Source organism: Pleurodeles waltl, chromosome 2_2 (genome assembly GCF_031143425.1).
Source record: "Pleurodeles waltl isolate 20211129_DDA chromosome 2_2, aPleWal1.hap1.20221129, whole genome shotgun sequence".
NCBI lineage: Eukaryota > Metazoa > Chordata > Amphibia > Caudata > Salamandridae > Pleurodeles > Pleurodeles waltl.
The window spans coordinates 1,143,679,719-1,143,693,838 of NC_090439.1; the positions used below are offsets into that span (position 1 = coordinate 1,143,679,719).

General features: G+C 48.9%; 1 protein-coding gene across 1 annotated transcript in view; it reads left to right on the forward strand.

Moving 5' to 3' along the window:
* The window catches only part of LOC138282976 (glutathione synthetase-like), a 309,854-nt gene that overhangs the window by 222,852 nt on the left and 72,882 nt on the right, over positions 1-14,120 (forward strand). Inside the window, exon 9 of the mRNA XM_069221064.1 lies at positions 8,529-8,723. Within this exon, the coding sequence (XP_069077165.1) occupies positions 8,529-8,723 (195 nt within the window). The remainder of the gene's footprint in view (positions 1-8,528; positions 8,724-14,120) is intronic.

Here is a 14,120-nt window from a genome sequence, read left to right on the forward strand (position 1 = left end):
GCAATAATAGATAATATTGATACTCTATTTGTGGTAGTGTGGTTGAGCAGTTAGGCTTATCAGAGGGTAGTGTTAAGCATTTGTTGTACACACACAAGCAATAAATGAGAACACACACTCAATTACTTAACTCCAGGCCAATAGGTTTTTATATAGGAAAATATTATTTTCTAAGTTTATTTTAGAACCACAAGATTCAAATTGCAGGTAAGTACATTAAATGTAAGGAACTTTGTATAAGTATAGTTAGGACTTTGAACCAAAACAGTTATGTACACAGTTTTTCATAAAATGGCAATAAGCTATTATAAAAGTGGACACTGCAAAATCAACAGTTCCTGGGAGAGATAAGTACAGTTAGGTTAATGTGGTAAGTAAAGCACTTACAAGTTCAGTCTACGGGGCATAGGTAGCCCACCGTTGGGGGTTCAAGTCAACCCGAAAACACCCAGCACCAGCAACACAGGGCCGGTCAGGTGCAGAGGTCCAAGAGGAGCCCAAATAACATGGGCGCCTATAGAGACAGGGGGTGCTCCGGTTCCGGTCTGCTGGCAGGTAAGTTCGTGCTTCCTCGGGGCGCAGACCAGGGGGGTTTAGTAGAGCACTGGGGGGTCCCAAGTAAGCACACAAAACACACCCTCAGCGGCACAGGGGCAGCCGGATGCGGTGGGCAAACAGGGTGTCGGGTTTGCAATAGATTTCAAAGGTGGGACCCGGGGGTCACTCAGACGTTGCAGGCAGGGTACAGGGGGGCTTCTCTGGCAAGCCACCAACTGGGCAAGGGTTATGGCTGCCTGCTGGTCACTGCTGCACTGGTGGTCGGTTCTTCATGGGCCTGGGGGCTACGGGTGCAGTGCTTCTTCCAGGTGTCAGATTTCTTCGTCCTGGGCAGTCATGGTCAGGGGGTCCTCGGGATTCCCTCTGCCGGTGTTGTTGTGGGGGTGCAGAGAGGTTAGCCCAGGGTGGGCACATCGTCACAGTCACCTGGGGATCCTCTCTGGGTCGTTGGTTTCTCTGGACACGGACCAGGGCGTCAGGTGTAGAGTGGTGGGGACTCACGCTTCTGGAGTGAGGTGAGAGTCCCTTTAAAGATGGTTTCTTCTTTCTTTGGTTGGACAGGTTCGCTGTCCACAGGAGTTCTTGATCCTTTGTAGTGGCAGGGCAGTCCTATGGGTCTGCAGAGGTCGCTGGGCCCGCAGGATGCGTCGCTGGTGTAGGTTCTCTGAAGTTGGAGACAGGCCAGTAGGGCTGGGGCTAAAGCAGTTGTCATCCTCCTTCTTCTCTGCAGGGTTTTTCAGCTAGGCTGTCCTTCTTTGTAGGTTGTCAGGAATCTGATTTCCTGGGTTCAAGGTCACCCCTAAATTTAGTATTTGGTGTGTTAGGGCTGGAGGGCAGTAGCCAATGGCTACTGTCCCTGAGGGTGGCTGCACCATCCTTGTGCATCCTCCCTTATGGAGGGGGCACATCCCTATTCCTATTGGGCTAAATCCTCCAAAGCAAGATGGAGGGGGGTCACTTCAGCTCCGGTCACCCTAGAGGTGGACCTGGCTGAGGGGGTGACTCCTCCTTGTTTTTCTCATTATCTCCCCGAACCTGCCGCCAAAAGTGGGGGCTGTGTCCACTAGCTGGAGTGCCCTGGGGCACTGTTACACCAGACTTGAGCCTTTGAGGCTCACTGCCAGGTGTGACAGTTCATGCAGGGGGAGGTGTGAAGCACCTCCACCCAGGGCAGGCTTTGTTCCTGGTCACAGAGTGCACAAAGGCACTCACCCCATGTGGCCAGAAACGGGTTTGGAAGTGGCAGGATGGCAGAGACCGGTCAGCCTAGCATTAGCAGTTGGGTTGGCATGCAGGAGGCATCTCCAAGATGCCCTTTGTGTGCATTTCTCAATAAATCCCACAATGGCATCAGTGTGGATTTATTGTGCTGAGAAGTTTGATACCAGACTTCCCAGTATTCAGTGTAGCCATTATGGAACTGTGGAATTCGTGTTTGACAAACTCCCAGACTATATACTCAGTATGGCTACCCTGCACTTACAATGTCTAAAATTTGACTTAGACACTGTAGGGGCATAGTGCTCATGCAGCTATGCCCTCACCTGTGGTATAGTGCACCTTGCCTTAGGGCTGTAAGACCTGCTAGAGGAGTGACTTATCTATGCCACAGGCAGTGGGTTGTGGGCATGGCACTCTGTGGGGGAGTGCCATGCCGACTTAATCTTTTTCTCCCCACCAGCACACACAAGCTGTGAGACAGTGTGCATGTGCTGAGTGAGGGGTCCCCAGAGTGGTATAATACATGCTGCAGCCCTTAGTGACCTTCCCTGGCCACAGGGCCCTTGGTACCAGGGGTACCTTTTACAAGTGACTTATCAGTGTGCCAGGGCTGTGCCAATTGTGGAGACAAAGGTACTGTTTTAGAGAAAGAACACTGGTGCTGGGGCCTAGTTAGCAGGGTCCCAGCACACTTTCAATCAAAGCTGGCATCAACAAAAGGCGAAAAGTGGCATTTTCCTACACAGGACAAATATGTAACGTTTAATCCAACAACTGGTTGGTCCAAATATGTATTGAAATTAGATATATAATTGAAATGCCCAAGGCCATAGGCCAGTACAATGGGAAACTCTGCAACATGCACACAAAGCACATCTGTGTGCCCGAACTTGACTTCTGACTGCCATGTAGCCTCCACAGGTAGGGACATCAAGGGGGCAGGCAGACACCTCAGGGATTATCGGCAGATGAAGTGGGGGTTTGGGCCAAGGCTTTGGAGGGGGTCCTTTGAGATTGGGCTTGGGAGGGGGGTTAGGCCCACGCTAAGGGGGGTTGTGTTATTTTGGGAGGTCCTGTGTTATTGACACCAGTGAGTTACCAAACCACCCCAGGGAAAGTCCGCTTCAATGAGGCCCATGGAAGGACAAGGCATGTCGTGGAGCAGACGTTTGGGCTCCTAAGGGCAAGATTTTGCAGTCTCGACAAATCTGAAGGAGCCCTCCTCTACTCACCTAACTAGGTATGCCAAAATATTGTTGCCTGCTTCATGCACCACAACTTGCCCTAAGACAAAGTTGGAGACATCAGGGCAGATCTCATCAATCAGTACTTCAACTGACTAAAGGTATGTGATGTGTTGTCAATAGTGGGATCCCATTTTGTAATCTACAAATGATGGCTGGCATATCACTTCCAATTTACAATCATCTGTGAGGTCTTGGTTAGCTCCAATGCCCATGAGTCAGATATGCATGCGGATTGTTCTTTGGTATTGTGTACTGTACAGTGTGGTATACAGTGTCATGATTTTCTACTGCATAAGCAAAGTCACACTTGTGAAAATGACTTGTCAGAAATGATGTAAGTTGACAATTATGTACTATCCCTTATCTTTGACAATCACAGATTTGCTGAGTTTCAGTTTGGCTCTTCCTCATTGCCAAGTCACAGGCAGTGTCAGTAAGCAGATGGGATTTGCAGGCAGACATGAGAAGTAGACAGGGATGTAACCAGGAGATGTGTAGCATGAGTAAGTGGCGAGTCACTTATATGGCCAGACTGTCAGAACACTGGGATGGAAGTATGTTTTTCCTACAAGGATATCTGTTTGGTACTAGAGGTGGTCAAATGGTGCCATAAGTGTGTTCATATGGGTTCTTACACATGTGAAAATGTTGAACCAGAGCCTCTACCATCCTAATGGTTTCAGTTGTATGTGACTTACCTTGCACATAGCTGTCAGTGTGTTACTACTTTGCAGACCAATGTGCATGTCTTTGAGGACTTACATAGGTGAGTGGAAAACCTACAGGTAACTGACCATGGTAAGTGAAAGGTTCAAGGACTGGGGACATCAGTACTGATCTCTGTCTGTATCATGGAATATGATTATTAGGAAGCAAAGTTATGGGTATGTGATAAGGCTTTACCTGGCTATACAAAGGGCCAATCTGTAGGCCTCCTGGCTTGAGGAAAGACTGACATGTCCCTAACTTCAGTATCCTGTGGGTTAGTAGTGTATGACACCTAAGCTGACATTCTGAAGTCACCAGCAGTACTACTCTGTTGGTTGCAAATCTACAAATAAATGTGTGGAGATGTACAATACAGCTGTTTTGGCTTATGCCTATGCTACAATACCAATGTAATGGGTCTCCTGATGATACTGCGTACACATGTGATGTCCATAACAAAGGTTGTACAATACAGAGGGACATATTGGTACAAGAGTTGTCATACATGACAGTTGTACATGGTTGATACATGATATCACACAGGACCTGTGTTTAAGTGGTATTTATTGGGAAGTGTAATACAATATGTGTGAATTGGAACAGAAATAACAGAAAGTAAACAGTGAATGGTTCAGAAGCTACCCTGAAATCATCAGGGTAGCTGCTACACCGTTTGGGAACACAAGTCCAGTGTCCTTTCATCATAGGAAAATGGAGTTAGGTTTCAGAACAGTCAACAGGGGGTATCCGTGGCACACTAGGGGAAACAATCAGAAGATGTTCACTTGCTGGTAGTGGGTTTGGTCTTGGCATCTGCTTGTCCTGGATGTTTGGGTGGACGTCCACGCTTGTGGAAGGGGGGGTTGCTCTGCTATAGAGGGTGGGGTGTCTGAGGCATGTCCTTTCCCTGGCAGGGTCTCCCTTCCACTAACAGCCGCAGATGTTGAAAGGCCTGAAGACTCATTACCTGTGGAAGAGGCCTGATGGTGTGTGGCAGACCTACTCAGGGTTGTGTTGATGTCCCTCAGAACCCCAGCAATGGAAGCACTGCTGCATGGCTTCCTGGTGGTTGTCCCTCTGCAGCTGTTGGATTTCCCCTGTCATGATGAGTAGCCTGCCCATCATACCTTGGGAATTTTGGTAGGCTCTCAAGATTTGAGAGATGGTTTCCCAGTCAGTATTGTCCCTTTGAGCCCCCATCCTCTGACCCACACCATCCCTCCCATGCACCCTTTCCCCATGTGGCTGTGCCCCTGGTACAGTGTGGCCACTCCCAGTAGTGGCAGGTCCATCATTGTCAGGGGTGACGACAAAAGGAGACTCAGGTACCTGTACTGGGGGGCACACAATGGATTAAACAGTACTTGGACACAGGTTTGGGGGCGAATGTTTGCGTGTGATGTAGATGCAGCAGGGATGGGAGGAGTCAATGTGGGCAGAGTGAGAATGACTGTTGTTGACTGACCAGGTGGCCCTGATGAGCTAGTCAGTATCCAAACATCCAGGGGTGTTGTTCACCTGGGCCTGCATCCGGAGGGGTTGTGGCAGTCTCTGGAATCCTCTCCATAGTGACATTATCAAGGTTACCTCTGGGAGGAGTGGAACACACAGTTGCTGTAAGTGATGCAACAATTTATGTTTAAGTTTTACAATTTGTGATGTAGTGTGAGATGCACACACTGCCTTAATATGATCCCCAGAAATGACAATGTCAGCTGCTACCAATTCTTACTTCGTACAACATGAGACTCTGGTATTTCAATACCATGCACCATGCTCAAAGATGTTAAGCTATGTTGGTAGTTATTTGACTGCCAATATCCTCTTGTGTTGGCTGACTATTGACATGGGTGATAACCTTTTTGTGCCAAGTAAAGTGTGTGGCATGATTCATGGCTGCACAATGCACAATAGTGTCAGAGTAGGGACACAGTATGGGAGTAGGCAATTGACATTGACATCTTTCTGGATGTGCTGAGTGTGCATCCACTTTGGCATCTAGATTTCCCTCCCAGGTGAGTAAATTTCCATTTTAGGAATCTTAGTTCTAAGGGCAGTTTGATTGGGCACTCAGCTGTAGCTGTGTTTCGCTTGTAATGGTGGTGGGAGTGAGAGTGGGCCATTGCATTGCTGTCATTGCCATAAACAGTTTCACAGTGGAACATTCATGATGGGTTACATTGGTTGTTATTTTCACATGCATGACATCTCATATTTGGTGCACTGTTCTGGTTTTCTTTATGGTGGAATATTGCCTTCTGGGAACAGTAGTGCTATCAGTTCCCAGAACCTAACATCCTATTTACAAGGGCTGTGTACCAGATTGATTTTAGTGGACATCTGGCATGCCAGAGAGGGGTATTTGTAACTTGGCAGAGGGGTGGTGGTTGGTTTGGTAATTGAGGTGGCGTAAGGTGGTGAGGGAGCACGCAAGACAAAACATTTTGGCGACATATATGTTGTGGGGACTTACTAGACTCCATTCCCCCAGGTATTCCAGTCAGGCCCTCAGGATGCAGTATGTCCAAGACCTTTTCCTCCCAAGATGTGAAAGTAGGGGGAGGAGGTGAGGGCCCACCGCCAGTTTTGAGTACCACCAGCTTCTGCCTGGATGCCATGGAACGTACTTTCCCCCTGAGGTCGTTCCACCTCTTCCTGATATCCTCCCTTGTGCGTGGATAGCTGCATACAGAATTTGCCCTGTCAGCTATTCTTTACCACAACTCCATTTTCCTGACTATTGATGTTTGCTGGACCTGTGCTCCGAATAGGTGTGGCTCTACCCTGTCAATTTCGTCCACCATGACCCTCAACTCATCACCTGTGAAACATGGGTGTTTTTTGTGGGACATGGTAGTATAAGCGGTGAGGTAGTATTACAAAAAAAAAAAAAAGAATGGAACATTTTTTTAGTGATCAGGTGTAGGTGCTGTGATGTGAGTGGGTGACAATTGTTGTGTATTGTGTGTGATTGTAAATTGTGTGTTGTGTACGTTGTGCAGGTGTGGAATGTATGCATGGTGAAATGTGTATGGGTGCCAAAAGTATTTATCAATAAATCTGTGATGGTTATTTCTCGTCTGTGGCTGTGATTGGCATTCTGTTTGCAAAGGATTGTAGGTGTGTAATATAGTGGAGTGTGTAGGTGCGTCGAGTGTGTTGATGTATGTCAGGTGTGGGATATTCAAACTATCAAATGTGATGTGGTGTTCAGAGTTCAGACCACTGCGGTTCGCACCGCCAATGATTTTCCGCCATGGAAGAACCATTGTCATGATCTGTGGATCGCAATCTGAAGGGAGGATTTTTGTCGGGCTGGCGGTGCGGGTCATTGGACCACCTTTTTCCATCCGCCAGAGACCTGGCGGTTTGGGGAAATGGGCTGTTTTTTGGCGGTCTGAGCTGCGTAACTCCTAATACAGCAGTTGGATGATCACCAACATGGCAGTATTTTGGCTGCTACCACTGCTACGGTCTTACCTTCAGACCGCCAAACTCATAATGAGGCCCACAGTCTCAAGCAAAGTATATAACTGGGGCTTAGGACAGTCAAGAGCAGACTCACTCTTCTGGGTCTCGGGGCAAGGCTAACTAAAGTTCCAAAGGTCTCTAGCTTCTCTCCAGTTGTTCAGAGATTGTGGGCTTATGCCAAGTGGGGCAATCACATACAATCAAGTCAAGTTACGTCCATCAGGTTGCAACCTTTCCAACTCCTCCCATGGATGGTATGAGCATGGTGTACCTCCTTGGTTCCATTGATAAGGAACATTTTAAACACATTTGAAACATTACACTACTTTCCCAGGAATAGTAAGATGATTTCAACAGTTCCCACCCCATAATGAATGGGCTTAGTGAATACAGCAGAACACAAAATGAGTTACAATAATCAAGGCCACTAGACCCTGAATTCAGAACTAATACAATGGAAGATTCACTAACACATGAACAAACTTAGTGAAGAATTTAGGTCAAAGGGGACATGATAAAACAGTATTTTCTTCCTTATGACTGCAAAACGAACTAGAGGCATAAGTTAATATACCTAAGGCCTACTGCGCACCTTACAATTTCAAATCACACATGCATAAGCAAATCCTTTTTTAATAAACATTATTACTGCAAGGTCTCAAGTATGATTATGGCATACCTTTTTATTTTTCTGCACATATATATTTCCACATCAATAAAATCTTATGAACCAATTTAAGTACAGATAAATCAGTAATCATTTTAACCATTCTAATATACTTCAAACATTATCATTCACTGTTTCCTTTAATAATTTTCATCATTAGTCTGTTTAATATAAATGCATGACATTTAATATGGTCACACGTAATGTTCTACAATGGCAGCAACAATGTCCATCATAATTTTAAACAAGTACATTTTACATTTGATTCTAAGTTAGGCATTTTAGTGCATAATTATTAAGAATAGCATATGCCAACATGTATGTCACTAATTGATTGTTAGGTTTTAATCTCTGCCACATATGCAGAGGGTACATCTTCTCTTAAGGCCGGAGACATTTTCACTCACTCACTATTTACAGAAACATATTTGAATGGATGCTTTTCTAATTGTGTTGCACTTTAGGACGTGGCTGGTCGCGTCCAATATTCTGGTTTGCAGTCAAATGGAATGTCAGTTTGGGATATGTAGTAGTTGGATGCCAGAGCTCATATTCACTACTCCTTTAATAACCCCACATAAAGGGTACAGGCGTAGGGCTGGGTTGCTATTTCTTCCACAAGTATGAGATGGGGCTGATGATTGTCTCTCGTTTAGGGCTGGGAGGCTCGGCTGCTAATGGAAAGGGCCAAAGCCATCAAGTGCCCGGATGTTGCCACTCAACTGGCGGGTACCAAAAAAGTGCAGCAAGAGCTGAGCCGACCAGGGGCCCTGGAGAGATTTCTGCCTGGCGACCCGGAAGCTGTAGCTCGAATACGGGCCACGTTTGCCGGACTTTACTCTCTGGATCAAGTAAGTCCAAATCTCCCATCAAATATCATACGTAGGATAAATCACCAGTGTTTTGCCTCTATTTTTAAAGAGAAATCATTAAACCAGAGGTTTCCCTAGAGAAATGGTATTCTATATCAGGACCGGAGGCGAGGATTATGCCTATCTTTCTTCACTTTTTATTAACAGCAAGTTCAAAGTGCAACATAAAAAACTACAACCCATGGTACACGTAGCCATGGCAACCAATGTCCAATCATAACAGTATTCAACAGTCCGGATATATATCCCTGGAAGCCAGTGTCCTTCCTCTTTCTTCACTGCTCACGTGTCAGTTAAGTGCTAATCCCTTTACTCTCTGAGTAACAGAAAGTGTTATTGCATTGTGCTTTGCTCGCTTGATAAGCTTCTTTAGCGTTTTCGCTGTGTTTGTTAGTGGCTGCCTAGCAACCCCATCGCGCAGCAGGCGTTTTTTCCTTCGCCCGAGCACAGATTCATTTAATCTTGGTCTGGTCCGCCAGAGGGCACTCTTTCGCACGCTCCAGTTCCTGACGCGTCCTCTCAGCGTTTTTGAGCCGCATTTGCGCTTGTTTTCGCTGTTGGGTGACGGGCTAGGGTTCCAATGGGCTTTTGCTCACCAGAACCCTCCAACCCTGTGCAGACACCGTTTTTTGGTGTATTACAAAACTTAGTGGGCACAACGCAGTGATAGCGTGCCGCGACCGAGACTTGGTCTCCGCCCCCCCCTTTTTTCTTGACAGGAGCGCAGGGGCTTCCCAATATATATTTCAGGGAGAATCTTCCTGTCTAGTCCCTTCCGTGCCTACCCCATGCAGTCCATGCAGGACCACGAGAACTACCCCACCATGTCCCCTGGGGAGGGCCCCTCCCAACGGACCCTGCCTCCTGAGGTGGACGTCCTACTCACGCAGGCCATTTCCAGGGCCTTGGGCCCATTGAGGGAGAGTGTGGCCAAACTCATGTTTTCAAGGGTACGGGTGCGGTGGGGGGGACGGGGCCTGGCCTTAAGGGTTCAGCGGGCCCCAAGACTGTACGCAAGCGTGAGGAGGGGCACCTTGAAGGCTTCAGCACCCTTACTGAAGTCTTCTACAAGAGTGCACGCAAGCTCAGGCGTCCACCCTTCCGGGAGAGTTCTGACCCTGGAGAGACCGGTGAGGTGGCTCACCATGTATCGGACCCTGATGTTGGGTCTCCCAAGCGGGTCGGCGGGGACACGGAAGGGGACTCTTCCTCCGATGAGGAACATGATTCAGGGCGTCCGTGGCGCCCAAGTTATACTTGTTCAGACCTGCAGGAGGCTGAGACCTCTGACACAGACATGTTTCAACCAGAGGATATTTACCACCCCAGGTCCTCGGAGTGGCGTCCTGAGAAACGGGTGGCGGACTACGTCGCCAGTAAGATCAGGCAGCCTCTTGACAAAGAGGGTAGGGCCCGACTGAGGGCGGAATACCCGCGCCCAACCTTTCTTGACAGGGTGGCGGCTACACCTGAGATCGACCCTAAGATATGTACGTTTTTTGCTAAATACGTAAAGGATCCTAAAAAGGGTATCGATCGTTCCTGGCGTGGGTGCCAGGACAAGCTGTTGGATATCCTCGGGCCCCTTACCCAGATCATACAGTTGGCGGAACATGCGAAATGCAATAATTCTCCCCTGCCCACAGACATTGTGGCGGGTTGGTCCCAAAGGGCGGTATGCTAATTGGGCAATGCGAATTGTGCAGTTTCTTTCAGAAAGGAGAAGGTCCCTTCTTATCAAGGTCGACCCGAAACTTGGAGAACTCTCCAGCTCAGAAGCAGGGGCTATCGCCCAGGGGAACCTATTCGGGGACCCCTTTGTAAAGGAATTGGCCAAGTTTGTTGCCACTTTTTCAGCGCTGGATAAAGCGCAAACCTCCATCAAAAAGATTTTCCTGGGAAGGTTTTTGGAGGGGCGGGAAGAGGCAGGGGTCGCTCCTCCGGCCGCTCGTTCCAACAAGGCCCCAACTCCTACCCAGCGAGAAACAATGGATGGAGAGATGGCAGACAAGGCACTTTCTTCCCCAATTGGGGTAGAGGCAAAGGCAGAAGAGGTGCCCGCGGTGGAGCAAACGCCCCCAGAGGTGCCAACGGTGAGTGTTATCCTTTCCTCTCCTCAGGTGATCGGGGCAGGCTACGTTTGTTCACGCACAAATGGGCCCAGTTAACTTCGGACGGCTGGGTTCTCCAGACAGTGTCGGGCTTCCACATAGAGTTCTGGGGGACCCCGGTGCAGGAGGTTCTCCCTCGACCGCTCGTCTTTTCGGAGTCAGACGCCGCATTGATAGACGCAGAGGTGCGGGATCTCCTGCGCAAGAGGGCCATTTGCGAATCGGTCAGACATCCCAGGGGGTTTGTAAGCAACCTCTTTCTGGTTGAGAAGAAGGGCAAAGTGTTTCGGCCTGTCATCAATCTCAGAGCCTTCAACGAATGGGTGGCCTACCGCCACTTCAAAATGGAAGGCATACACATGCTCAGGGACTTCCTATTGCAAGGAGATTGGATGATTCGCCTCGACCTCAAGGACGCCTACCTGTCGGTACCGATATTTCCCCCTCACCGCCGATTTCTGAAATTCATCTGGAGGAATCGGGTGTTCGAGTTTGCGTCCCTGCCTTTCGGCCTGTCGTCAGCACCTTGGTGCTTCACGAAACTGCTCAAACCAGTGGTGGAGCACCTTCGGTCGAGGAAGATCTGATTGATCATTTACCTCGACGATATTCTGCTGTTGGACCAGTTGCGCACACAGCTAGTATCCAATGCGAACATAACTATGCAGCTCCTTAAGGACTTGGGATTTGTCATAAACGCCCAGAAGTCTGACCTTCTAGCGGCCCAATCCATGACCTTCCTGGGTTTCCTCATCCATTCCCAGGCAGCGACTCTCAGTCTTCCGGGCTCGAAAATAACCAAAATCAAGAAGGAACTGTCGAAGGTCTTGCGGCGCAACAGGATCTCTCTCCGGCAATCGGCCAGGATAGTAGGCCTCCTCTCCTCCTCGACACTGCCCATTTTCCCAGGGCCACTCCATTACAGGGCCCTTCAACGTCTGAAGGCTCATCACCTTCGTCGGGGCCTCACGTACTCGAGTTGATTTCCCTCTCCCAGGAGGCGCGGACGGAGATCCAATGGTGGTTGGATCACATGGAGACTTGGAACGGCAGGGCGATCTTCAGGGCCTCGCCGGACCTAGTGATAGAGTCAGATGCCAGACGCTATGGCTGGGGGGCTTGATGCGGGAATGTATCCTTTGGGGGACGTTGGACCCAGCGGGAGCTCCATCTTTATATCAACTGCCTAGAGCTCCTGGCGGGCTCTTTTTTGAGTCTCAAGCTGCATTCTATTGCGGATGGACAATATTTCGGCGGTGCAGTATGTGAACCGCTTGGGGGGCACCCGCTCGAGAGCTCTAGTGTAGTTGGCGAAGGACTTCTGGCATTATTGCCTACAGCGACAGATATTGGTAATGGCGGAGTACCTTCCGGGATCCCAGAACACCTTGGTGGACTGGAATTCCAGGTTCCTAGAGGACTCCAGTGACTGGCGGTTGGACAGAGCGGTTTTCCTCGCTCTCATGAAGCGTTGGGGTCCCTGCACGGTGGATCTCTTCGCGTCCAGATGGAACTCCCATCTACCGCAGTACTTCAGTTGGGCCCAGACCCCGGGGCGTCAGCGGTGGATGCTTTCCTTCAAGATTAGGGGCGGGAACAGAGCTACGCGTTTACCCCTTCCTCTTGATTCCGAGAGTGACTGCGTAGGTACGTCGACAGGGTGCGTCAGTGATCCTCATCACCCCACTCTGGAGATCTCAGGTGTGGTTCCCCGCACTTCTGGAACTCTCTTGCGACTTCCCGATTCTACTACCGAACTTTCCGTCCATTCTCTCGAATCCTGAGGGACATTGTCATCTGCTGGTCCTTCAGGGCCATCTCTCTCTGGTAGCCTGGAGGATTTCAGGTCTCGTTGGTCGGACCACCGACTTTCGCAACAGGCTGAAAGGTTTATCAGGCAGGCCTGGGCCCCAAGCACTCGTAAAACATACAGATTGGCCTGGAATCGCTGGGCTCGTTGGTGTGTGGGAAGACATATCGATCCCATGGGGTCCCAAATGACAGACATCATAAACTTCTTGGCGGACCTAGCAGAAGCTGGTCAAGCGTATTGCTTGATTAATTCGGCACGATCGGCGATTTCGCCGGGACATCCCCCAGTCAACAATCACCCAGTACGAGAACACCCGTGGGTGTGCAAGTTACTCAAGGGTATCAGGCTAAGCCATCCTCCTGAACCCCGATATTTGGAGTTGTGGGACGTCAACCTGGTATTGCGACTTCTGTCCTCTTGGCAGGACAACAGATATCTCTCTTGCAAAGAGCTGTCAGCAAAGCTCGCTATCTTGTTATGCCTCATCTCGTGTAAGCGAGTCTCGGATGTGAGAGCACTGGATGATTCAGCCAGGGTGTTTTCTCCGGAAGGAGTAATGTTCACTGTCTCCAGAAGAACGAAATGTGATACCAGGTGGGTAACTTATCCAGCTTTCGACCAGACTCCCAGACTCTGTGTAGTAAGATACCTGAAGGCTTACGAGGAAATGACGGGCGAGCTTCGGCCACCGGGGGAGCACCAGTTATTGATCTCCTTAAGGAAACCCTTTAAAGCAGTTTCTTCCCCCTCCATTGCCAGGTGGGTCAGATGGATTCTGATGGAAGCTGGCATCAACGTGCAGGTCTTTGGAGCGCACTCCACTTGGGGGCGATGGCCTCGGAAGCCATCCAGGTAGGAGGAAGGCTGGAAGACATCATGAATGCAGCTGACTGGTCGTCAGAGTCTACGTTCAAGAGATTTTATTTTAAACTGATTCACGAGGCCACCTCACTAGTGGTGAGTAAGCTTTGAACAGGCATAATCCTCGCCTCTGGTCCTGGTATAGAATGCAAAATTTCCTAGCTATCGTGAAGGAAAGTTTCAATTCTATTAAAGACACGGAGGCGAGGATTATCCCGCCCGGCATTTAGGAAATGTCACCCACCCGGAACGAACGGGCATGTTGGAGGTGGTGTACATCTCTTGTTATCTGAGGTGATATTACTGTGATACTGTACATGGTATATAATGGAATTCTGCGATGAAATCATGCTGTTGGGTTTTTCTTGCGGGTGAGAATGGGTTTCGTTCCATTGTGAATTACTGTACCTGCCTATACTTGCAAGTCTTAGTTCCCTATCTCACTGTTCTCCTTTTTCACAGGTACTGAGCCTGCACCAACCTAGGAACACACTAACTTCCGGTTGCAGTGAAGGACACCGGCTTCCAGGGATATATATACAGACTGTTGAATACTGTTATTATTGGACATTGGTTGCCATGGCTACGTGT